The following is a 27,182-nucleotide window of genomic DNA, read 5'->3' as shown; positions in this document are numbered from 1 at the left end:
CACACACAGCTCACGTCTCATCAGTGAACCTAAGATTTTTATAAAATTCTAACTTTGGCCAGAAGATAAAGTGCTCCAAATATACATTTATGTATACTTCAATTCCTGGTTCCTTAAATTCTGTTTCCAAAACTGGCATTTTTACTTTAGTTTAACAAGGAAATTGTTTATCTGCAATGTGTCTTATGTGTGTGGCATGTGATGAATATAAGAAGATGGTATCTTTGCAAAAATAAGGTTGAGTGCTGTTTTAATGTATCAGACATATTAAAGCACTTTTCTACACTCTGGAGTATACCAAAAATAAGTACCCAAATTTTATACCCAGAAATTGGGGTTTATTAAAAAAATAAACATTTTAACATTGCTGTTGTAGCTTTTCACTGAGTAGAGAAAATGCAAAAATCAGATTTTCAACTTTTCTCATAAACGTTGATCTCCATTTTTCCTTACATCAAATTAGAGAACTTGCTGTTATTAGTAACACTTTTCAACTATGAAATTTTACTTACAGTAGTGACATAATTTCATTTGTAAGCAATATTCTGTTTCATTATATGCAAATGGTCTAGGCTGGAAATGAATAATTAACATTGTAACTAACCATATATGTTTTATATAGATATTCTAGGTTAGTTGGAATTTTTTTCTTAAAAAACACTATCTGGTACAGGTTTTCTAGCAGTACATTGAGGTTATGGCATATTGATGTATCATTTTTTTTAAAGCTTACATGCCAGTAACATGGAAAGAAATTGTAATATATTATTTTTACTTAACCTGTTGACTGGATGTGTTTGGGTATTCTAGGTGAAAGCTGACTTTTGTCAGACCGTGCTTCCATACTTGATTCATGATATTTTACTTCAAGATGCAAATGAATCATGGAGAAATCTGCTTTCTATGCACATTCAGGGATTTTTCACTAACTGTTTCAGACACTCCTCACAAACGAACCGATCCATGACCCCTGCAAGTTTGGATTCAGGTATTCTGTTAAAACTCTCACATTTACATGTTAAGGTCTCGGTTCTAGAGAAAGACAGATTGGTTTGAATCTCATCAAGTGGCTTTGTAGGTGTAATTCCATAACCTCTAAACATCTATTTCTTCATCTATAGAATAGAGGTAACAATTGTAACAAGTTTTCAGTGAGATAATGTATGTAAAGCACCCATGATAACACTTGATGGATAGTATTCCCTCAGTAAATTTTGGCTATTAATTAATTACAGAGCATTCGGTATATGTCAAGCACTGTGCTTAGCACTGGGAGTATAGATGTGAACAAGACACACCCTATATTCCAGCATTGGATAAAGCAGACAAATGTGCAGCCAGGTATTATAGGGACTGTGTTGGACATGGGATGGAATTTTCATATTAAAGCTCTAATTGAACCACTTTTTTAAAAGCAGACTTTTTTATTATAAAATTATCTTTATTGTGGAAAATATAGAAAAATGAACATAAGTTTAAAAGATTACCCATAATGCTATAATCTAGGACAGTGGTCGGCAAACTGTGGCTCGCGAGCCACATGCGGCTCTGTGGCCCCTTGAGTGTGGCTCTTCCACAAAATACCACGGCCTGGGCGAGTCTGTTTTGAAGAAGTGGCGTTAGAAGAAGTTTAAGTTTAAAAAATTTGGCTCTCAAAAGAAATTTCAATCGTTGTATTGTTGATATTTGGCTCTGTTGACTAATGAGTTTGCCGACCACTGATCTAGGATAATGACAGTTAACATTTGGTATGTATCCTTCCAGCTTTTTAAAACAAAAATTGGGTTTTGCTTTACTTACTTTTATAACCTACATTTCCTTCCATGCTGTGTAAGTGCTTCTCATGCTAAGAGCTCATAGCAGGAGAAATTCCATCAGGAATTGGGTGCACATTACATAGATAGATAGATAGATAGATAGATAGATAGATAGATAGATAGATATAGAGAGAGAGAGATTCATGCAAGTTGAGGGCTCATTATGGATCAGTTTTTCAAACTTAAATTTCAAAAAAAGAATTGCAAAGATCTATAATTTAACTTATCTTTAATATATTGTATTAATGTATGGTATATGCAACATAAAACTAGATACAAAGTCACTTATTGTACTTTAAGACCAATACAATTATAAGAAAAGTATTAATATAATGTGATATTTGCTACAACTAACTTGCTCTTCCCCACCTTGACTAGTGACTTTGGCATAGTCATGATTACTCAGTTCTCCCAATTGTTTCTTTTACTTTTACTACCACAGCTTTACTTTGACATGACCGTGATGGCATTTAGACTCCACTTTGCTCTGCTTATATTTTATGTGTATGCTTTTCTTTTGGCTAACAGCAATTACATATCTATTTGAAACAATATAAGTATAAATGTAAAGTATGGATGCCCATTCTGTGGTCCTACTGGATTATAAGTTGGTCATGTAAATGATCCAGAATATGCTTATATATTTTTTAGGCCATTGTAATGAAAGTCTTAAAATTCTCATGGACATTTCACAAACTGTTTAGATTATGTCTCCTTTTCTTAATTTGGGAAATGCAGGTGTAAGTAACTCACAGTTACCATTAAGCATTTAAACTTTAAATATTATGTAATTTAAAGCAGTATTAAAAACAATTTTATTTTCTACCAAGTTTAATATAACCACTGCCTTTGATAACCTGACCATTTATTATCATGGACATGGCCAAGCCTTTTTTCCCCCATGTTTATCATTTGTGCATACATATTTATGCTACAAGCATTCAAAGGCAAAATCAGCCAGTTTTATTTGATATCTTTGTAGAGTTCCAGTATTTTCATTGCCTTAACTGAACATTTAAACTTGGCACATAAAATTCTATTACTGCCGAAGCCGGTTTGGCTCAGTGGATAGAGCATCGGCCTGCGGACTGAAAGGTCCCAGGTTTGATTCCGGTCAAGGGCATGTACATTGGTTGCGGGCACATCCCAGGTAGGGGGTGTGCAGGAGGCAGCTGGTCGATGTTTCTCTCTCATCGATGTTTCTAGCTCTCTATCCCTCTCCCTTCCTCTCTGTAAAAAATCAATAAAATATTTTTTTAAAAAAATTCTATTACTGAAAAGGAAAGTAAATATGGATTTCTATCCAATTAAATGGTTTGTCTTTCCTGATATCACTGCCTTCACTTGAATGTCCCATGTGCATCTCATACATAACTGTCTGAAGATAAACTTTTCTTCATTCTCTTCCCAGCCTACTTCTCTTCAGTGATGGCAGGCATGCACTTGCCCAAGCCAGAAATCTTTCTCACATGTGTCATCTGACGACGAAATCCTGCCAATTCTGTTACAAATAACTTTAGTCCATCTATTTCTCTGTCCCAATGTCCTTACTGCTTTACATCTCTGTGGTTCGGCCATATTGAAAATCTTTTCCTAAATTCTCTAAGTTCTTTCTTGTTCCAGCCATCTCAGGTAGTATCACTACTGCCTGGAACACTATCCCTTTCCTCTTCTGCTGGACCTTTACTCTTCTTTCAGATCTCACTTTAAAAAAAATATATTTATCAATTTCAGAGAGGAAGGGCGAGGGAGAGAGAGAAAAACATCCATGATGAGAGAGAATCATTGATCGGCTGCCTCCTGCACGCCCCCTACTGGGGATCGAGCCCACAACCTGGGCAAGTGCCCTTGACCGGAATTGAACCCCAGACCCTTCAGTCCCCAGGCTGACGCTCTGTCCACTGCGTCAAACCGGCTAGTGCCCAGATCTCACTTTTGCTGTGAAACTTTTCTCATTGAGATTGCCTTCCTTTCTATACTCCTCTACAGTATTCTAAACTTTTCCTATCATACGTAGTATTTATTGTATTTAGAATCTCTGTCCTGGCCAGTGTTTCTCAGAGCATCGGCCCGTGCACCAAAGGGTCTCCGGTTCCATTCTCAGTCAAGGGCACATACCTCAGTTGCAATTTAATCCTGGCCCGGTCTGGGCACGTGCAGGAGGCAGCCAATTGACATCTCTCACATCAGTGTTTCTCTCTCATTCTCTCTCTCTCCCCCTCTCTCTCTCTCTTCTCCTGCCTCCTTCCCTTCCACTCTCTGAAAGGCTGTGGAAAAAATATCCTTAGCCCTGCTGGTGTGGCTCAGTGGTTGAGTGTCGACCTATGAACCAGGAGCTCATGGTTTGATTCCTGATGAGGGCACAAGCCCAGGTTGCGGGCTCAATCCCTAGTAGGGGGCTTGCAGGAGGCAGCCAATTGATGATTCTCATCATTGATATTTCTGTCTCTCTCCCTCTCCCTTCCTCTCTGAAATAATGTGTGTGTGTGTGTGTGTGTGTGTGTGTGTGTGTATTTTTTTTTTTTTTAAGAAAAAATATCCTCAGGTGAGGATTAACGACAACAACAAAAAGAATCTCTCAGGCTAATTAGTGGGTTCTTGGTGGTCAGACATAGTCTGTCGTATTCATAGTTGTATACTGTATCTAGTACATAAAAGATCCTAGATAAATATTTGTTGAATCAATGAATTAGTCCCCTTCAGAAATAAAATATAAATTATAATTAATTTCTCAGTTATATTAAGCACAATAGTTTCTTTTAAAAGAAAAAAGAAGGCCATTAAATTCCATTTTTTAATTTGTATTTATTAAGAAACAATTTTGTGCTAGCTTCTGCCCACAGAACCTTTAATAGTGTAGAGCATGGTTCCCAGTATGGGGCACATGCCTCAGAGGGGGCAGTTTGGTTTTTAAGGGGGGCAATTCGAGAATGAGTTATTAACAGTGAATTTTTTGCATTTCTTATGGTTCTAGAGGCTTCATATACAGTATATAATGTGACATATTTGTGCATTTCAGTTCTCTGTTATATGTTTTGAAACTTTGCTATTTTTTCATATCACTTCTTTTTTTTTTTAAACAATTTTTTAGTGATTTCTTCCTCTACTTCAACTGTCCTTTCATTCTTTTATTTTTCTCTTTCATGGATGCCATGTTCTTTGGAAGCTTGTTTAGACCAAGTTAATGGCCTTGTAAGCTTCCTCCACATGAATAGGAGTTCACTTTTTGAATAATAAGAATTATATGTCATGGGGGCAGGGGAGGGCATCAGGATTTTAGAGATGCTTAGGAGGGGGGGGGGGCGGCATGGCCAAAAAAGGGGTGGGAACCACTAGTGTTGAGGGAGACAGATACACCAACCAAAGCAAGAATATGCTTAAGCAGTCCGCCTGGGACTGAGAGGAGATGTTTTTGTTTGTTTGTCAGAGCCAGAGCACTTTTCCCGATGTTGCTTGGATAAAAGATCACAAAGAACAATGCTTGCTGTGGTGGACTACCTGAGGAGACAAAAGAGGTCAGTAATGAATATTGCTCCTTGAGTTTGGGGATTTAGAAGTGTAACTTGTTACTGTTGGCTGCATTTTAACATGATTATTTGAAGTGATGTGGCTGCAAGGTGCTGTATTTAATTTGTGTTATGCTTGTATCTGTTGTAATAATTCATGTTTAGGGTAGTACTTTGGTTAAATCAGTGACAGGAACTCTGAATTCTAGTCCTAACTGTCATGACAGTGTTATCTTTGCTAAATCATGTATCCTTTTGAGGCTTCAGTTTATTTCATCTACAAAGTGATGGGGAAGGAGTAAGTTATTTTCCAGGTTACTTTTAGTTGCATTACTTTTAACTTTTACTTTTCTTTTTTATAACTCATAAAAGTAACAACAGTTATGTAAAAGTCTCCTTTATGTTCTTTTATTATAAGATATGTTTCTTTTGTCCATGGAAAAACAGTATCTACTAGGTGTTCTGTCACAAAACAAAGGATTTATTTTGTAAAAATGTAGGGTTGAAGGGTTGCATGCAGACATGGCAAACCACTTGTACACGCTGCACAGGTGCAAGATAGAGAGGTATTTATAGAAGGGAAGAAGGAAGTTAAGGGAGGGGTAGTTACCACCACCGAGCTTTATTGTAAGCATAAAGTTCTTCCTGTAGGGTTCTTGCTATGGCATAGAGTGCAAGAACTCCACTCACAAGCTTTAGCTCCTCCCATAGACCTCCCAGCCATAGTCTTTATCACTTTTCTGTGTATCATGGTCCTCAAAATCAGTGGTTCTATACAGTAATACTCTGCAATGGCAGTGTTTATTTTCTTGATTCTGATAAATTGTTTTACAATATAGTATCTTTTTGTTTTTAATTTTTAATTTTTTTTTTTTTTTTTTTTTTACTTCAGAGAGGCAGAGAAAGGGAGAAAGAGAGAGAGAGAAACATTATTTTGTTGTTCCACCCATTTATTCATTGGTTGCCTCCTGTGTGTGCCCTGACCAGGGATTGAACCCGCAACCGTGGCGCATTAGGACCACAGTCTAACCAACTGAGCTAACCGGCCAGGGCTATCGTACCATATCTTTCTCCCTATTATTTCTCATGAGGTTTTTAACAGTGAATACAGGAATTGCTGGAGTGAGTCAGTCATCTGACTGATCTGTGCTGCTCCAGAGTTAGCCCGAACTTTGAAGAAATAATGTAGTAGGCCTATAACTTAAGTAGGTAGGAATTGATGTCTCATGTGGTTATGGCAGTAGTTGATTAAGAATGGGAGGAAGATGTGGGAGAAAAGTGAAAAGTTATGTTTAAACTAAATGCATTTATATCTTAAAAATTAATTCCTCTGGCCCTGACTGGTGTAGTTCAGTGGTTGGAATGTCAGCACAGGCACCAAAAGGTCTCTGGTTTGATTCTTGGTCAGGATGCAGGCTTGATCCCTTCCACCCGCGTCCCCCCCCCCACCCCCACCCCCGCCACACACACGCACACACGCACATTTTGTTTTTTTTTCTTCTCCCTCTCTTCCTCTCCCACTCCCCGCCCCCTTTTCCACTCTCTCTAAAGATCAATGGAGAAAATATTAACAAAAAAATAAAATAAATTCCTCTGTACCCTCCTCATACCATTCTACACCCTTTTTAGGAAAAGAAGTGTTGTGTTAGGCCTTTCAGTGTCTTCGTTTCTAGTGAGAAAGTTACTGATTCACCTGACTGCTTTGTAACAGATTCTATTCTTTTTTTTTTTTTAATATATTTTATTGATTTATTACAGTGAGGAAGAGAGAGGGATAGAGAGTTAGAAACATCGATGAGAGAGAAACATCGACCAGCTGCCTCCTGCACACCCCCTACTGGGGATGTGCCCACAACCAAAGTACATGCCCTTGACCGGAATCGAACCTGGGAGCCTTCAGTCCGCAGGCCGACGCTCCATCCACTGAACCAAACCGGTTTCGGCTGTAACAGATTCTATTCTGAGAAAACCCTTAAGAAGCTTTAACTATTGCCGGGAGCATCTCTTTTCTTGGTAGTGGGAGGCAGTCTCACCTTCGATTCATTAATTCCAGGTTTATCATTGAAGTAGAATGGTGTTTACAGTAGTAGGCCTTGGGAGAAGATAAACATTCTTGATATTCAGTTTTAATTCTGAATAAAGAAGATTCCTTGAGAGATTATGAATGAGACAGACTAAAGGGTAATGGATCTGAGTTCAAGTCCAAGTCTGTTACTTTGAAGCTTTGAGAGCTCTGAACTTCAAGTTCCTCAGAATAGCTATCATTAAATGTTGACTGTATAATAGGCGCTTTATTATTAGCCTTATAAGCATTATTTACTCATTGCAACTATTCTCGGAGATATATATTGTTCCCAGGTTTTACAAATGAGGAAACAGGCTTAAGCAGTTAAGTTGCTGGAGATGAAAGTTTGGAGTAGACAGTCCAGCTGGATTGGAACCTAGCTGTATCGTACTCTAAAACCAGAGTTCTTAATCATGTCACATCTCTATAATGTTAGTTTAGCAAAAAGTAATATCTATGATCCTGTCCAGTTCTGGCCCACTGTTACCACAATGAAAGGTTTTGATTAAATAACTCAGACAAAAAAACTAAGGAGGAAATGAACTACAAACAGGAAGGACATGTAACTGTGTCTTAGAGGAAATAAATATTTTATTAAATTGGCCATATAAAAGATTTATGTATGTGTTATTATTCTGTGTAGCCTATTCTTAGCTTATGGTCCAAATAGCCCTTGGTGGAGAGGAAGTATGAACCCCAAGTTTGTATAGGATGATAGACATAGCTTTCATCAGATTTTCTAAGGGTGTCTGATCCAAAAAGATGGACACAGCCCTAACCGGTTTGGCTCAGTGGATAGAGCATCGGCCTGCGGACTGGAAGGTCCCGGATTCGATTCCCGTCAAGGGCATGTACCTTGGCTGCAGGCATATTCCCGGTAGGAGGTGTGCAGGAGGCAGCTGATCGATGTTTCTCTCTCACTGATGTTTCTAACTCTCTATCCCTCTCCCTTTCTCTCTGTGAAAAATCAATAAAATATATTTAAAAAAACAAAAACAAAAAGATGGACACATAGGGCTCCTCAGCCAGGTTACCTTAGTTGCTTATAGATACAGTCAGCCCTTCATACCCATGGGTTCACATCTTCAAGTTCCACACCAACTGCAGATCAAAAATACTCAAAAAAAGAAATTTTACCTTGTTGCTGACCTGTCATATGTAGTTAGGCCATGATGGCTGCATCTGAACTGAACATGTGCAGACTTTTTTCTTTGTCATTATTCCATAATCAATACTGTATAGCAACGATTCATATAGCATTTGCATTGTGTTAGATATTTTAGTAATCTAGACATAATTTAAAGTATACGGGACTGCAAATACTGCGCCATGTTATATTAGGTTACGTGAGCATCTGTGAATTTTGGTATCTGCCTGGGGTCCTGGAACCAGCCCCCACAAATACCAAGGGATGACTGCATATTGGGAAAATGTGGTTCTTGGTTAAACTAGTACTTGCTTCCATTGTATTTTCTATCAGTATACTTTTCTTTTAATATTGAAGTTAAAGAAATGGACATGACTTCATTTAGAATTTTTCTTTAGATCTTCCTCAGGAACAGTGTTTGATGATGCTTTCTGGCTGGAGTTCAATTATCTAGAGGTTGCCAAGGTAGCTCAGTCTTGTGCTGCTCACTTTACAGCATTACTCTATGCAGAAATCTACGCAGATAAGAAAAACATGGAGGATCAAGAGAAAAGGTAATGGAATTTGCAAGTTTTGTTTTTCAAAATTAATGTTGACTTTGTTTCAATAAAGCTTTATATTAAAGATTTATTTTGTTCTCACTTCCACATTTAAAAGATATTTTAGATAGAGGTTTTCTGTCTTTAAAAGAGAAATAATATTTTAAAAAGAAATAAGGAATTCTGTTCTGGAATCAATAGAGATGTTTATTATTTAAGAATTGTAAAAATTATACGAAGAGCTACTGGGAGACAGAGACCATACTTTTTCCCTGTATTCCCATAGCAACTGGCATTGCAACTTAATTAATATAAGTGAAAAATAAATATTTTTCAAATGGTTGAATGATTCCCTGATTTCAGTTAAATTAAGTTTACCACTATTCCCTCAGCTTAGTCAAGATCTATTTTACTTGTTGATGGTGAAGTAATCTAACTGATTTCTTTCTGTGACTACACCCTTTCATTGCTGTGTTTGTTGCCTACCTGAATTCCTAACACTTCAATTTGCTTTTCCTCTAAGTTAGAACTCTCATAAGAATTTAATAAGTGTAGTCCTAGATAATAGTGAGAAACAAAACAGCCAAGAAAGTTAAAGAGTGAAAAATGAGGTTTATAATCCCACTTGTCCTCAAATTTTTATTCTCTTGATATAGCCTAGTGTTTATTTTTATAGTTAGCTTCACTTTTCCACCACAAAAATCACTTATATTAAAAAATTGACTAGAAGGGGTCAATGAGGGAAAAAAGGGGACATCTGTAGTATTTTCAATAATAAAGATAATTTTTTTAAAATTGAAATAGCAAATATGTATAATGTTGATACATTTCTCATGCTTGCTACTTATAATTTCTACTTTTTAAAAATAAATCTTTATTGTTGAAAGTATTACATATGTCCCTTTTACCCCCATTCCCCTCTCCAACCCCTCTCCCCCCAGCCCCAAGCCCTCACCACTCTACTGTCTTTGTCCATGGGTTATGCACATATGCACATGAGTTCATTGGTTGATCTCTCGCCCCCCTCTCCGCCCTCTCCTGCATACCCTCTGAGGTTTGACAGTCTGATCATGTCTCTATGTCTCTGGGTCTATTTTTGTTCATTAGTTTATGTTCATTAGATTCCACATATGAGTGAGATCATGTGATATTTATCTTTCTCTGACTGGCTTACTTCACTTAGCATAATGCTCTCTAGTTCCATCCATGTTGTTTCAAATTATAAGAGTTCTTTCTTTTTTATAACTGTAATATTCCATTGTATAGATGTACCACAACTTTTTTTAAAAAAAATTTTGTTGCTTTTTACAGAGAGGAAGGGAGAGGGATAGAGAGTTAGAAACATCAATCAGCTGCCTCCTGCACACCCCCTACTGGAGATGTGCCCGCAACCAAGGTACATGGCCTTGACCAGAACCGAACCTGGGACCCTTTAGTCAGCAGGTGGATGCTCTATCCATTGAGCCAAACTGGTCAGGGCTGTACCACAGCTTTTTAATCCATTAATTTCCACTTTGGATTGCCATTAAGCTGGAAGAAGCATGGTTTTTAGACTGTGAAAAAAATCAGCAACCAGAATTCAGATCCTAGTCCAAACATAATTAATTTAATAGACTTGGACTGATTTTTTTTTTAACTCTCTGGTTTGGTATGTACTAGTAATTTCTACTTTGAAGTTGAAAACTGGAAAAACTCTACAATATGTAGATTATGTTTATACTAGTAATATGTAATTGATATGTTCACAGTCACTGTAGACTTCCTATCGAAAATAAGTATGTTGTCCTTTAAGTATGTTTTGAGTAAGAAATTGATTATTGCCTATTCTTAAAATCCTAAAATTTTAAGTTAGGGCCTGCATACTTGGTAGCAGTAATTATCCAAATGTGCTTCCGTAGTTTGGTTCCATAGAATGAATGGTATTTCTTACTAATCTGGAGTGTATAACTGAGCTCTTCTCTGAATATAAATAAGAGCATCTTTAATATGAGGGTGGCTGATTATATAGAATGTGGCAACTTTTTGAAAAATTAATTGTCTATCAAGCAGGAGTGCCTCGATTTTATTTTGGTTAACTTTAGAAAAATGTGCTTGACAGATAAATAATGCTTGCTGTGTGCTTTCACAGTGTGGTTTTGATTTTTTTTTCCTGATGCCTGCTGGGAAGGGAAGGGCAAACAGAGATATGAATGAGGTGTGTAAAATGTAGGGATTTCCAGTTTTGTTCAGTAGCTCAGGTGAATAGAGACTTTGTAAATTTAAAGTGATCAGGGAAATCATAACTGTGAGCAAAAACAAAATCAACAGTTTACAAACATTGTCAGGTCCAAGAAGTGAATTGCTCTCTTAAATTTTCTATTTGTTATTTAATATCAAAATTCCTCCATACTAGCTATTCCAAAAATACATGTGAAGTTTTACTTACTTGTAACTTGCCCCTGAGAAAATATAAAATTTCAATATTTAGTGTCCATATTTTTTTTAGAAGTCAAAACATTTTAAAACAGGATTTGGACAATAGGTATTATTAGTTCACATCCTCAGTCATTTTAATGTTCCTGACAGAAGTCCTGGCAACTCCGTGTGCCTGATGAATGACAGTCGTAGACTAGAGTCATACTCTCTAATATCTTTCCTACTTTCCAGATTTCTTCTCTAAAAACTGACTTTTTCCTGTATGACTTGCCAATAAGGAAATATATGCAGTATCTATGTATAAGGGTTATAAAGCAAAATAGAATGTTGTCAGCCCCATTATATTAATCCGTGGTCTCTGCCCCATCCCTCTGTGCTCCCTCCAAGATGCAAATGTTATCTTCTGTCTTGTGTTATCATTCGCTTAGATGATATTGTTACGTATGAACTCATAAATATATTGCAGTTTTTCTTATTTTTGAGCATTATAAGAAATTATGTGTACTTTTCTACAGCTTGTTTTTTCATTTAATATTTTTGTAAGATTTGTTTATGTTGTGTGTTGCTATAGTTCATCAATTTGTCACTGCCATGTAGTGTACCAGTAGGAGAATATGCCAGTTAATTTAACCCATTCCCCTGTCATTGAGAGATATCTAAGTGTAGAATTACTAGGTTGTAGGTTATGTAAATTTTCAACCTTATAAGAGAGTGCCAAGTTGTTTTTTCAAGTGGTTATACCAATTTGCATGCTTCTCAGAAATGAATGTGGTTCGTGAGGAGAAGTGGATAAATAGGGGAGGCTTACATTTGAAGAAAGGAGCCAAAGTACAACTATTTCTAGTTTGAGTGTAAAAAGTAAAGAAGAAACTGGAATAAGTTTATAGGTAAATAATAGAGGTGCTGTCACATATGATAGTATTTTATAGGCACTGTGTAGGTAGCATGATTTTGGAATTGAAATTACTTATAGGACTGAATATCATATATAAATGCATGGTTTAAAGCTAAGGCCTAAGAACAGACAAATCTGAGTTCTATTCCTTTTTACTACTGGTTAGGTTTAAAATCTTGGGTGTAGGTTTCTCAACACAATATTATCAGACATCTTAAATTTTGCCCATTTGTCAGGTTTAAGTGGTGCTTTAGTGTGATCTTAATTTGTGTGCCTGTGATTATTAATGAGGTTGAACTTTAGGTAAAACTACTGGCAGAACAGTTGGGAACTGAATTGGGTGGCAGCTACTCTATTTTTAAACAGGCCTGTTTATATAAATAAGCATTTTTGGGATGTAGCCTTCCCATCCATAACATTGTCATTAATATTAATTCTCATTGAAAAATTAATATTCACAAATTTGTTTTTCATTCTAGGCCTAAGTGGTATTATGTTTTAAAATATAAATGGTTTACTATGTTTTATTTGTGACCATTATTAGTTTTTCCATCAAAGTCTATAGTCTGTGCATTCACAAGCATCTCGTTAAAGTAAGTGTTCTGTGACAAACAGAAATCTTGGATTTGAAGAGGGAAGCCAAAGCACAACCATTTCTAGCTTGAGTGAAAAAAGTAAAGAAGAAACTGGAATAAGTTTACAGGTAAATACTATAGGCCTACTATTTGTGATAATATTTATTTTATACTTCATATTATTGTTATAGAGACTATATAGATATAATTTCATTTTCAAACTGAAGTTTGGACTGTAATGTACATAAATTCATGGTTTGAAGCTTGGAGTAGAAAATTTGAGTTCTAATCCTGACTCTACCACTAAATTGTATAATCTTGCACCTATTACTTAACCTTTCCAACCTTGAGTTCCTTTATTGGAAAGATTGATGTAAAACCACCTATATCAGTGGTCAGCAAACTGCGGCTCGCGAGCCACATGCGGCTCTTTGGCCCCTTGAGTGTGGCTCTTCCACAAAATACCACGTGTGGGCGCACACGTACAGTGCGATTGAAACTTCGTGGCCCATGCGCAGAAGTCGGTTTTCGGCTCTCAAAAGAAATTTCAGTCATTGTACTGTTGATATTTGGCTCTGTTGACTAATGAGTTTGCCGACCACTGACCTATATCATAGAGTGATACCATGTATTTTTCATTTTCCTTATAGTACTTAACATTTATAATTACATATTTATTGCTTTACTTGTTTATTGTATGTTACATCTCAGGCCTTCAGTACATTTCTTAATACCTACTCTTAAATTGGCCTAATCTTACTGAATTTCTGAGGTCAACTTGTTCCTCTAAAATGACAATTTCAATTTCTCTGCTCTTTTCTGCTTTGCTTTTGTTTTAGCGTTAGCTTGCCTCCTACTTCGGGAGAAAGCGGGTGACATAGACAGGAAACCCCACCACAACCCATTATCGTAGAAATCTCCCTGCATCTGCTCCCATCGTAGAGAAATGGTTTCTCCTCCTCCTGTCCGCAGACTAATCCTTCTTCCTGTGCTTTGGTTTTCAACAACTCTTTTTCAGAAAAATAATTTTTATTGTGCTGTGCCCTCTCTCAACATACCAAACCTTTCTTATTAAAATCATTTTCCTGCAAACTAATACAAAATCATTTTCCGTGTGTGTGTGTGTGTGTGTGTGTGTGTGTGTGTGTGTGTGTGTCCTTTTTTCTCTCCCATCCCTTCAAAGCAAACCTTTGTGAAAAAGTTCTCTGTAGTTGGTGTCTCCATTTCCTCTCCTTCCACTCTCTCCACTGAATAGCACTTGCTAATGGCACCTGTAAACTTCATGTTACTAAGTCTGGTGGTCACCTTTCATTCAACATGTTTCTTAACATTTCATTAACACTTGGCACCATCATCAACCATGCCTTGCTTAAAATATGTTCTATCTACCTTTTTAAAATTCCATTCTCCTAATTTTTCTTCTTCCCTATTTGCTTCTTTATACTCTTATCCTCTTTTACTTAGTTTTTGGAATATTATTTGTGTACCAGGCACGGTGCTAGGCTTAAATACTAAATGTTTTAACACAGACTTGATTTCATGTTTATGAATAGAAACAGTTTAATTACAATTATACAATGATGCCAATATCAATGAATTTTTATTTAAGAAATGTCCTTCAAAGCAAACACCTTTTAGGCAGTTAAATTGCTTTATTGAATTTCTATGCAATATAGTTTCTTCTTTTTCAATTTTTATTTTTTTGAGATGATTTTAAAAGAATTATATTTTTCCTATGTAAATTTTACAGCAAAGATTTGAGTCATCAAACCATTTCTTTATCCATATCACATTTTACCAATTATAACAATGCAAATTTGAATTTGTGTGGTTTTTACTAAATTCCATTTTTAAGAATCAGACTTTGCTTCAGAACGTAACTTCCCCATCTACAGTTTTAGCTATTGATAGGATTATTTAGTGTGTGTGTTTTTAATGATTATTTTTGCATGTTTTAAAAGCCTAGTCAGTTGGGATTAATTTTTTTACCTAATTCATTAAATTGTGAGCAACTCTTCTCAGGTATTAATTACATTGTCATTTGGTTTTCTGGGATCTTTTTGTGTTCCTAATCTAAATCTTTAGTATATATTTTAATATATTTTACTTTATAACAAATAGCATTTATAGTTGAGATTTACATGTTGGTAAACTTCCAGTTTGCTAACTTCATAAAGTGATAGTTTTCCTCTTCATTTTTTGTTGTTTCCATGTTTTTAGGATCTGCTCTTAGAAATCTACAGAAGTATAGGGGAGCCAGACAGTCTGTATGGCTGTGGCGGAGGGAAAATGCTACAACCCCTTACGAGGTATATTGCATTTATCTAGGTAATGGTATTGTAATTCTGTTCGTAAAGGAGTTACATACACGTAAAACTCAACGGTATTTTTAAATCTTTATAGACTACGAACATATGAACATGAAGCAATGTGGGAGAAAGCCCTAGTAACATATGACCTTGAGACAGCAATCACTTCGCCAACCCGCCAGGCGGGAATCATTCAGGTATTTTTTTTTTTTCCTGCTTTAGTAAAGCACGAAAAGTGTAGTGCTGAGATGATTTCAGGTGTCAGTGGAATATTTATGTAGTCCGATAAATTCTAGGTATAAGACTGAAAATTATGTGTTTTTTCAGGCATTGGGCTAAAAAGTCAGAGGGACGCACAGGTAAATAAGACAGGTCACTGACCTAAGAGATAGTGTTAATGATAATCTTGTTAGCTAATAGTAGAAGATATTTCTTGACTGTGTACAGCAAGCATGTCAAACTCAAAGGCTAACACGGGCCAAATAAACAAGGTTTAAGTTTATGTTGGCCGCAAAAAAAACAAAAACTTCAATTTTTATAGAAACATAGGTTTATTTTGATAGAGACATGCTGAATACAAAGAACTGAAATAAATGAATAATCATTAACATAAAATAATAGAACATTTTAATAAAAATTAATATTTTTTCTTGAACATTAACTTAGCAGACACTGAATAACTGCACAAATTAATAAGCGTAACGCAAATAAACCTATTTTTCTTATTCTCCAAAATCAAAATATTTCCTGTTGCACACACCAAACAAGTCAGTACAGGACTAATGACGTGGCAATTGGCTGCTAAAATATTCACTGCTAGTATTAGTGGAGAGAAATGGTGCACCTGTGCATAAGGCATGTAAGGGAAATTAATGCAACATAATTATAGTAATCAGTCATTAGCCAACATTGGAGTTCGTTATTAATAATTATGCATAACAGGATATTATTAAAATTAAGTTACAAAATTTTTATTAGAACGTTTCTTGCATACCGTTATATTGGCTGGGCTGCAAAAATACTTGTTGTGGGCCGCATCGGCCCGTGGGCTGCGAGTTTGACATGCTTGGTGTACAATGTACTAGGTAGTGAATTAAGTCCACTTGGATAATCTCATGTGAACTATTTCTAATAGTTTGCATTAGAGCTGGTTCCAGAAGATATCATTTCTGTTACTGGTTACTATTCCTTAACCATTCTTCCATCAAGTATTAGAGTCCTTTGAGCTCTATCTTTGTGTTTTGAGGGGAACATTTACTTCGTTACTTCGGAATTTTAAATGAAATATTGTGCACTACTAAACTTTTTTAAAGGTTATTTTGCATGTTTGATTGTTATAGTTTATTTCTCTAGTTTTCTGTTATCTTTGATTACTTACTTTTGTGGGTTTTTTTTAACTCTTGCTCAGGCCTTGCAGAATTTGGGACTTTGTCATATTCTTTCTGTCTACTTAAAAGGATTAGATGATGAAAATAAAGAGTGGTGTGCTGAACTACAGGAACTTCATTACCAAGCAGCATGGAGGAATATGCAATGGGACCACTGCATTTCTGTTAAGTAAGAAGAACTCTGACATTTTAAATCATCATTTCTCCATTTATAAACAATACACTTTTAAAATATTGCTCTAAGAATATAACAGGATTTCTGTTTTTATGTTTTTGAGATCTTGCAAGCTGAAGATATGCTGACATGCTTAAATAAGATAGCAATAAGCAGTTGATGTACCTAGACTTGAATTTCACTCTCTTCCATTAGGATAACTCTACCCCCATCCCCAAGTATATTTGAAAATAGAAATATAAAAAGTATTTTCACATGAGAATCTTCTCACTTATATTTATAAATTCAAAGAAAATTATATCCATTTCCCTCCCCACTCCCTGCTGCAAACATTTTAGTTAATCAGATAGCACTTTTATTGACTGGATGGTATACAAAAAGACTGTTTACCTTTATTTATGAAATACTTTTTAATAAAAAAACACTGCTATATTACTAACACAGGACGATAATATTTGTAGGATCACCTCATTTTCTGAATGAAAAACCAAATACCTAATTAATAAACGATTTTGTATCTATGTTAAAAAGTCTCTTGATGAGATAAACAACAAAAAATTAAATCATTATTAACTGTATGTTTAAATGACTTCATAGAAATTTTTTTTTTACTAATGGGCATTTCTTTCCAATTTGAAACTATTACATTACTATAAAATTAGAGATATACTTTCATATTTTTAAAACATTATAGTCTGTGAGCTTGTTCCTGCCTGCTTCTATAAGTCACCATATACTGTGCTTTTTTTGCCTGCTCTATTTCAGCCACAAAGGTCTTTTCTACTTTTTCTTCAGGCCAAGCTGTTTCTACCTAAAGGCCTTACATGTATCTTCTTTTTCCCCATTACCATGTGTGTGGCTTCTTGTCATTCAGATTTTAGTTTAATAATGTCACATCTCAGAGACACCTTTCTTGACTACCCATCCTAAAATAGTTGTTCTGTTTTGTTACTCTCTTTTAATTCTCTGCATCTCCCTTGTCACTACCTGATATTTTTCTTATTTATTGTCCATCTTCTCCAAACTGGAACATAAACTCCATGAAAATGAATCTGATCTGACTTTGCATCTAAACCTGGTACCTAGTGCCTGGCACATAGTTGGTGTTTAATGAATGAAAAAGTGAAAATATAGCGTATTTAGAATCCCACACAGTATGTGAGAAACATTTTTTTCTGCTTCAAGAATTTAAATGACCAAATATTTTGTATTTCTTAACCGAAATTTCTAGAAATTCTTTTTTAATGGAGAAATCTCAGTTTTAGTTTTAAAATTGTGTCTCTTGATGAAATTATTTATACATGCATATCTTAAGATTCTGTTTTTAAATGTATTTTTTCTTTTATTTTTAAAATTATCTCACAGCAAAGGCATAGAAGGAACAAGTTACCACGAATCATTGTACAATGCTTTGCAGTCTCTGAGAGATAGAGAATTCTCCACATTTTATGAAAGTCTCAAATATGCCAGGTATTACAAAAAGAAAGTTATTGTATTTTAACATTTAATGTCATGGCTTCTTTTCTGAAAACTTGACAAATGATTTCAATTTAAGGATTTGCACTGGTGAAGAAGGGATAAGAGCTTGGTGGCTATAGTCAGGTAGTTTCTTTGTCATTTCTGCCTTCCTCTCAAAAAAAGTTCTCTGTGTAATAAAAACTCAGGTGAATTAGTGTTGAAACTCAAACAGTGCAAATGGGGGATGGGGATAGTATCCAAGGTTTAGCTATTTCCTACCTTTTGCATATCTGAAAAATGAGTGCTCAGATGAGTTTTATCTTCTGCAAGCAAGTTGTTATGCGAATTGTGGGTGGGCCTATCTTATTTCCTGTATCTTGAAAAAGTATTCTTTGTTTTTTCAATGTTATATGTTAGAGAATTCTTTAATGCTCATTTGTCAAATATATATTACAGTGCTTTTATTTTTGTTTTAAATGTAGAAGCATGCTCAGATGCTAGGTGCTTACATAAATTGTTACATTATTTTTCTTATGTAATACATTTTTCTTTGTTTATGTAGTTCAAATATGTCCTTTCCTTTGAAAAAATTCCCTTTGCGACACCAAGGCCAATTTTTTTATGCTGAACTCTCAAAGATTTGTTGATTGCCACACCTCTTGTTTTCTTTCTGGACCAGTTCACTGGGAGTTTTAATCTTAACTCCTTTAGTAGTTGTATGGAATATACCTGTTTTAGTGTTTGTAAAATAAAGTCAATACTTCAGTCTTGTTATGGGGCACAAATGAGACATTGCACCTTAAAGTATTTACTATTACAGACTAAACAAGTGTAACGTTTTTTGTTTAACAATAGCTAGTTACCTATTAAATCCTGTATTTTGAGACAGAAATAATATTGTTACCGTTTAGGTGCTTATTATGTTCTAGACACTTGGGCTTTTTTTATATATATTGTCTAATGTTCAAAATAATTCTGGAGGAGAAAAGCTTAGATTCAGAGGAAACCAGTATGTGCCCAGTTTTCTAGCCATACGTGGCAGCACTGAGATTTGGATCTAGGTCTGTACGATTCAAACAAACTTACTTTGTTTTCACTGCATTGGGCCAGTGCTAGTAAATATTATTATCCTATCTAATAAAAGAGTAATATGCAAATTGACTGTCACTCCAACACAAGATGGCCGCCCCCATGTGGAAACAAGATGACCGCCACAAGATGGCCTGCAGGGGAGGGCAGTTGGGGGCGACCAGGCCTGCAGGGCAGGAGGTTGGGTTGGGGGGACCCAGGCCTGCAGGGGAGGGCAGTTAGGGGTGACCAGGCCTGCAGAGTAGGACAGTTGTGGGGGGGGGCCCAGGCCTGCAGGGGAGGGCAGTTGGGGGGGACCAGGCTTGCAGTGTAGGACAGTTGGGGGGGACCAGGCCTGCAGGTTAGGACAGTTGGGGGAGACCAGGCCTGCAGGGGAGGGCAGTTGGGGGAGACCAGGCCTGCAGGGGAGGGCAGTTGGGGTGACCAGGCCTGCAGAGGAGGGCAGTTGGGGGCGACCAGGCCAGCAGGGGATGGCAGTTAGGGGTGAACAGACTGGCAAGGGAGGGCAGTTTGGGGTGACCAGGCCACCAGGGGAGGGCAGTTATGGGAAATTGGGTAGGCAGCGGATCAGTTAGGCGTCGATCAGGCTGGCAGGGGAGTTGTTAGGGGATAATCAGGCTGGCAGTCTGACGTGGGCAGTTAGGGGCAATCAGGCAGACAGGCAGGTGAGCAGTTGGGAGCCAGCAGTCCTGGATTGTGAGAGGGATGTCCCAGATTGGAGAGGGTGCAGGCTGGGCTGAGGGACCCACCCCCCATGCACCAATTTCGTGCACCAGGTCTGTAGTTATTAGATAAAAATTGAAGCCTAGGATGAGAACTTTTATCTTCCTGAAAACCTCTTCCTAGTTTTGTAATTGTCTTGTCTGTTCTGCCACTAGAGTAAAAGAAGTAGAAGAGTTGTGTAGGGGCAGCCTGGAGTCTGTGTATTCACTCTACCCCACACTTAGCAGATTGCAGGCCATTGGAGAGCTCGAAAGCATTGGGGAGCTTTTCTCAAGGTATGTGACTCGTATGACTCTATGCCTCAACAGGGGCTTTTTTGTTTCCAGCTGTGACTTTAAGAAATAGAGACCAGCAGTAGGTTTGTTTCTTTCCTTTCATCAAGTTGTAAATTGATTAGTCTAGTGAACTGTACTCTTATTAAAATAAATATTTCAAAAATATTGAATGTAAAAATTCAAGTTTTTAAAATTTAGTATTATATGCTTTCCTCTTTACAGCGTTTTCTCTTTTCTACCCCAGGTAGAAGTGTTTCCTCATGTTTTTTGCTATAGCGTATTCTTCTCCATTCTGTGTAGCACTGCATTGACATTGGTGTCATTTTGTATATACTCTTCATAGCAAAGCAGAGTATATACAAAAGCTCCTAAAAATGGGGCCCATTCTCTTGTTTGCTGGACCATTTTGTAGTTTTCTAAACTTTGATCCTTATTTTGGATTATTTAGAAGTTCCATTCCTGTTACTGTAATAAACTCCTTTGTATTATATCTTAAGTTTAGACCCTGCATTATAGCACATTTTTCTCCATTTCTCTTGCTCACATCCTGTGATTCGGCCTTCAGGTCAGTCACGGAAAGGCCACCCTCTGAGGTGTACATTAAGTGGCGGAAGCACTCCCAGCTCCTCAAAGACAGTGATTTTAGTTTCCAGGAGCCTGTCATGGCTCTGCGCACAGTCATCCTGGAGCTCTTGATGGAAAAGGAAATGGAGAACTCCCAAAGGGAATGTTTTAAGGACATTCTCACCAAGCACCTTGTGGAACTCTCCGTACTAGCCCGAACTTTCAAGAACACCCAGGTAATTGAATTTAAAACTATGTCATCTCACTTCTTGACTGGTTTTTTATTACCTAGAAAATAGAAAGCGCCCTGACCGATTTGGCTCAGTGGATAGAGCGTCGGCCTGCGGACTGAAAGGTCCCAGGTTCGATTCCGGACAAGGGCATGTACCTTGGTTGCGGGCACATCCCCAGTAGGGGGTGTGCAGAAGGCAGCTGATCAATGTTTCTCTCTCATCGATGTTTCTAACTCTCTATTCCTCTCCCTTCCTCTCTGTAAAAAGTCAATAAAATATATTTAAAAAAAGAAAAGAACATAGAAAGCAATGTCATTGAGAGACAGAGATCACTTAAAATAGTGTATCGCACCCGGCTGGCGTGGCTCAGTGCTTGAGCGTTGACCTATGAACCAGGAGGTCACAGTTCGATTCCTGGTCAGGGCACATTCCCAGGTTGTGGGCTGGATCCCCAGTTGTGGGCATGCAGGAGGCAGCCAATCAATGATTCTCTCTCATCATTGATATTTCTAGCTCTCTCTCCCACTCCCTTTCTTTCTGAAATCAATAGAAATATATTTTAAAAAATATATATATATGTATATATAGTATAGCATAAGTGTTTAAGCTAAAGTTTCCATTTTGGAATTAGATCTGATTTTAAGCCTTGATCAAGGTACTTACCTTCTCTAAGCCTCAATTTCCTATTTATAAAATGAGAAGGTACCTACCAATTTAATGATTTTATGTACTGTGTATACCCATACATATATGTGAGAAAAACAGGCAGATGTGAGGGCTGGGAAAGGCTGGTGGAGATGCACCTAGGAGAGTTCTGACAAGTAGTCAAGAACTCAATGAATCCTAGTAGGAATAATAGTGAAAGTATTTATTCCCATATGTTCTTTTCATTTCAGCTCCCTGAAAGGGCAATATTCCAAATTAAACAATATAATTCAACTAGTTGTGGAGTTTCCGGGTGGCAGCTGGAGGAAGCGCAAGTATTCTGGGCAAAGCAGGAGCAGAGCCTGGCTCTGAGTATTCTCAAGCAAATGATCAAGAAGTTGGATGCCAGTTGTTCAGAGGTTCACTCCTTTTTTATTGGCTGAATTAGTATTTTACTGTTATTAAAAAAATTACTGTGCTTTAAATATTATTAATAAATTCACAGTTTTTAAAGCCTTGAAATTACTGCTATGAGTAAGAAATTGTAAAAAGAAGTCTGAAAAATTAATATTTGTAAAAGGGTTGAAAAAGTATTCATTTTTCCTACTTGAAATAATTGTATCAGTCTATCTTGTAGATTTATTTGATTTATTGCAATGCCTTTTCCTATAAGATTTAGGAAGGACATGTGGGAAACAAACATGAAGTTACTATAAATTTGAAATACCAAATAACTAAGAGAAAAATGCTTGAGAGAACAAAAGTTTTAAAATAAGCAAGTTGGACTAATTAGGTTGTCAATCCACATACTTTGAAAATATGATGTTAATGTTTTATCTATCATTTCCTATTAGTTATTGAAGATTTGGCTGCTCTAAAGCTTTATTTCCAGCACACAATGGACAAAAGTAGAGGCATTTGTAGGAATCATGATGTGTTAAAGGGTGTGATCACAATAATGTCCTTCTGACGTGCATCTGATTAGTGAATATCAACTTACTGCACTTCTGGTATTGAGCATTTGTATGGCATCTTCCAGTATTAGAAGATTCATTATTATGCCAGAGTACTGGGAGCCAATATGATATGATGTTTAAACTTTGTTTAATAATATGGGCCCTGGGGTAAGGCTGCCTGGAGTTACCTAACTTCTTTGTGCCTCAATTTTAGTTTCTACTCTGCAAATTAAGGATAATAACACTCATTTCATAGGATTAAATGAGTAAATATACATAAAGCCCTTAGAAAGTGCCTGGCATATACAAGTACTCAATAACTGTAAGTTATTCCAATAATAGTAATAATAAAAAGTAGAGGGTGAATATTTCATAAACTTATATACTTGGATTATTAAAATAGTTGTGTGGTGAAAGCAGATAAACATTGTTAACCTGCTTTTTTTCCCTAAGAGGAAGATATTTTTGTATTGTTCTGATAATGCTTTTAAGATTTTAAGATTTTGCTTTTTATATGCAGGATGATCCCAACCTAAAACTTATATACACAGAATGTCTGAGGATTTGTGGCAACTGGTTAGCAGAAACTTGCTTAGAAAATCCTGCAGTTATCATGCAGACCTATCTAGAAAAGGTAAGGTTTTCTTACAACCATTAAGTCAGTTGTTTAGCATGAATAAAACTTGACCTTTTTGTCAAGGCCAAATTTATTTCAAAAGCAATTAAAGTATGATTTCTATGTATTATATATTATTATTATTACTGCTATAGCTCTCTGTAACTGTAGGGCAGAATGGGATAGAATATTGCAAAAGAAGGAGCATTTTTTTAAAAATTTGAATTCTTGTCCTAGCTGGTTTGGCTCAGTGGATAGAATGTCAGCCTGCGGACTGATGGGTCCCAGGTCTGATTCCAGCCAAGGGCACGAGCCTGGGTTGCAGGCTCAGTCTCCAGTAGGGGGGTGTGCAGGAGGCAGCCAATCAATGATTCTCTCTCATCATTGATGTTTCTATCTCTCTATCCCTCTCCCTTCCTCTCTAAAATCAATTTTAAAAAATTTTTTAAAAATTTAAATTCTTTATTGTTGAAAGTGTTACATGTCTCCTTTTTCTCCCAAGACGGAACATATTTGTAAAGTAAGCTCAAATATGTCTTCCTTTTCCTCCCACCAGTACCCACTCTTTCAACAAGTTGTTTCTGATAATTTCTCCATTTATTTATGTACAAAACTAGCTGATTAAGGAATGTGCAAGTCAGCCTGTGCTATTCATTTGTACTAGTAGTCCAACCACCCAGCAACTAGTACTAAGACTTCTGTACTCCAGCCCCTTTCAACCTTCCTGTTCTCCCTCTTACTGCTTTAGTTTAGAGTTGTTTTGAAAAGTCAAGAAAGTAGTGTAGGTCATATGATTTAGCTGGTACATAAACAAGTTAAACTTTAGCGTAGGTATTTCTTTGACCTGTGTGATTCTTGAGATGCCTTGAGTATCTGTAAATGTAATATAAATGGATTGTGTTTTCTTGAAGGCGGTAGAAGTTGCTGGAAATTATGATGGAGAAAGCAGTGATGAGCTCAGAAATGAACAAATGAAGGCATTTCTCTCATTAGCACGGTTCTCAGATACTCAGTACCAGAGGATTGAAAACTACATGAAATCATCAGAATTTGAAAACAAACAAGCTCTCCTGAAAAGGGCCAAAGAGGAAGTGGGCCTTCTTAGGGAACATAATATTCAGACAAATGACAGGTAACTAACTAGGTGTCTACAAGTGATAAGATAAACAGGTATATAGTGACTATAGGTATACAGATACACAGAATTCATCTTCTGGTTCTAAGCTCATGATAAGAGTATATGGGTGTTAGCTTTTTGTTTTGCTGTTTTGGTTTGTTGGTATCCTATCAAATAAAAGAGTAATATGCAAATTGACCATCACTCCAACACACAAGATGGCCGCCCCCATGTGGACACAAGATGGCCTGCAGGGGAGGGCAGTTGGGGGCGACCAGGCCTTCAGGGGAGGGCAGTTGGGGGTGACCAGGCCTGCAGGGGAGTGCCGTTAGGGGTGACCAGGTTGGCAAAGGAGGGCAATTGGGGGCTATCAGGCCAGCAGGGGAGGGCAGTGGGGGGTGACCAGGCCTGCAGGGGAAGGCAGTTGGGGGGGACCAGGCCTGCAGGGGAGGACATTTAGGGGTGACCAGGCCTGCAGGGGAGGGCAGTGGGGGGCAATCGGGCCGGCAGGGGAGCAGTTAGGCGTCGATCAGGCTGGCAGGAGAGTGGTTAGGGGGTGATCAGGCTGGCAGGCAGAAGCGGTTAGGGGCAATCAGGCAGGCAGGCAAGCGGTTGGAAGCCAGCAGTCCTGGATTGTGAGAGGGATGTCCAACATCCCTCGAGGGGTCCCAGATTGGAGAGGGTGCAGTCTGGGCTGAGGGACATACACATCCTCCATGCATGAATTTCGTGCAACGGGCCTCTAGTCCTATATAATAAAACCCTAATATGCAAATCGACCAAACAGCAGAACGACTGGCAGAACGACCGGTCACTGTGACACACACTGACCACCAGGGGGCAGACGCTCAACACAGGAGCTGCCCCCAGCCTGCAGGCCCTGATCAGTGGCGGAGATGGGGGGCGGGGCCAGCGAGCAGGCAGCACCAGGCCAGCCAAGGCAGGTGCCAGCAGGGGCTCCCCAATCACCCCGCTGGTCACCTCTGCGGGGCAACCACCGGGGCATTCGAGGGGCCCCCGCTGGCAGTGCCAGGCCAGCCAAGGTGGATGCCAGCGGGGGCCCCCGATCGCCCCGCTGATCTCCCCGCAGATCAGCCCTGATCGCCGGCCAGGCCTAGGGACCCTACCCATGCACGAATTTCATGCACCGGGCCTCTAGTTATAAATAAAAAGAGAGAGGTGTTGAAATTAAATACAAAAGATTACCTATTTTGATGTAATTAAATCTTTTATTCCAACTTGCCTTTGGTCTGTATATTTTAATGTAAGTAGAGAATAAAGTAAACTAAAATACTTTAGGTGGAGTCCACTCAGTTTTTGGTTAGCTATGATAGCTTTTGAATTGCACAAACTTACTTTAAGACAAAAAGTAAAAGAAAAAAGACAAAAAGTAAGTTTGTTTCCTTTATAACCCTTAGAATTTTGCCTTTTCTGATTTTTCATTTATGTTGTATATCATGTATGATTTTGTAGTTCTATACATTTGACGGCTTTGTGTTTTACCTTAATTATTCAATGCAAGATACACAATAAAGGTTCAGCGAGAGCTGGAGCTGGATGAATGTGCACTCCGTGCACTGAAAGAGGATCGGAAACGTTTCTTATGTAAAGCTGTTGAAAATTACATCAGTTGCCTGTTAAGTGGAGAAGGGCATGATATGTGGATATTTCGTCTTTGTTCCCTCTGGCTTGAAAATTCTGGAGTTTCTGAAGTCAATGGTATGATGAAGGCAAGTTGTCTTTTCAACCTGATATTCTACCATGTGCTTGAAAAGATTAGTATCAGGGATTATGTATACTTTGTATCCCTAGCACGTGGCTTGGTGCTCATAGTACACATAAGTTCAAGTATGCACAGGTGTACTTAATTAGCTCTAATGATGCAATTTTGTATGGAGATGAGAGAATTTAGGTCAGTATTTTCCTATTTCTTTGCAACAACCACAGGAATGTACCCAGAATACTAGGTTGAGGGATTTGGAAAGCAATTAAAAATGATGAGGTCACAGGTAGATTTCTTTGCCTGCTTTATGCTTTTCTAGAATTTTTACAGAGAATTCTTTTGTAAATAGAAAATAACTTTTAAGAAAGCATCAAGGCAGCAGTATTTCATAAGTTTTTATTTAAAAATCTTAGATTTTATTGATGACACCTAACATTAAAGTTATGTTAATTATATATAGGGTGTCCCAAAAAATATGTACACACACTTTGAATAATTATAAAGGCAGTGTTTATTAAAATAAATTTCATTTTCAGAATTGTGCTCTCAGCTGTTAAAGTATATAGTATACATTTTCAGGGGACACCCCAAAAGTTAAAATAAATTTCATTTTCAAAATTGAAGTCTTGGCTGTTAAAGTGTATATACATTTTGGGGGGACAGTTAATTTGAAGCTTAAAAGTAAAATGATTCTGCTGGATGAAAAGAATGGTAAGACTCATAATAGACACAACCAATCTCAGTTACTAGTGCACAAACCTGTTACTTTTAGCATCTAGAGCAGTGGTTCTCAACCTTTTTAATGCCGCGACCCTCTAATACAGTTTCTCATGTTGTGGTGACCCCCCAACCATAAAGTTATTTTCGTTGCTACTTCATAACTGTAATTTTGGTACTGTTAATGAATCGTAATGTAAATATCTGTGTTTTCTGATGGTCTTAGGCTCTACAG

The 27,182-nt window shown here is 37.3% G+C and overlaps 1 protein-coding gene across 2 annotated transcripts in view; it reads left to right on the top strand.

Annotated features, from left to right (window-relative positions):
- ATM (ATM serine/threonine kinase) overlaps positions 1–27,182 on the top strand; it is a 145,104-nt gene that overhangs the window by 95,429 nt on the left and 22,493 nt on the right. Inside the window, exons 38-51 of one of the 2 annotated variants that reach the window (XR_013814363.1) lie at positions 811–988; positions 5,245–5,332; positions 8,934–9,089; positions 13,000–13,087; positions 15,180–15,268; positions 15,363–15,465; positions 16,677–16,825; positions 18,197–18,301; positions 20,257–20,376; positions 20,942–21,176; positions 22,070–22,237; positions 23,295–23,408; positions 24,302–24,522; positions 26,030–26,226. Coding sequence is in view for 1 of the 2 variants with exons in the window: in XM_079787341.1 (XP_079643467.1) it covers positions 811–988; positions 5,245–5,332; positions 8,934–9,089; positions 13,000–13,087; positions 15,180–15,268; positions 15,363–15,465; positions 16,677–16,825; positions 18,197–18,301; positions 20,257–20,376; positions 20,942–21,176; positions 22,070–22,237; positions 23,295–23,408; positions 24,302–24,522; positions 26,030–26,237 (2,022 nt within the window). In the remaining variant the exon portion in view is untranslated. Of the gene's footprint in view, positions 1–810; positions 989–5,244; positions 5,333–8,933; positions 9,090–12,999; positions 13,088–15,179; positions 15,269–15,362; positions 15,466–16,676; positions 16,826–18,196; positions 18,302–20,256; positions 20,377–20,941; positions 21,177–22,069; positions 22,238–23,294; positions 23,409–24,301; positions 24,523–26,029; positions 26,238–27,182 lie in introns of both variants that reach the window. The other variant, XM_079787341.1, reaches the window with a different exon arrangement.

The sequence above is a fragment of the Cnephaeus nilssonii genome (genome assembly GCF_951640355.1).
Source record: "Cnephaeus nilssonii genome assembly, chromosome: 13".
In the NCBI taxonomy this organism is placed as follows: domain Eukaryota; kingdom Metazoa; phylum Chordata; class Mammalia; order Chiroptera; family Vespertilionidae; genus Cnephaeus; species Cnephaeus nilssonii.
Note: the sequence above shows the minus strand (reverse complement) of the source record. Positions and strands in the feature narration are given on the sequence as shown.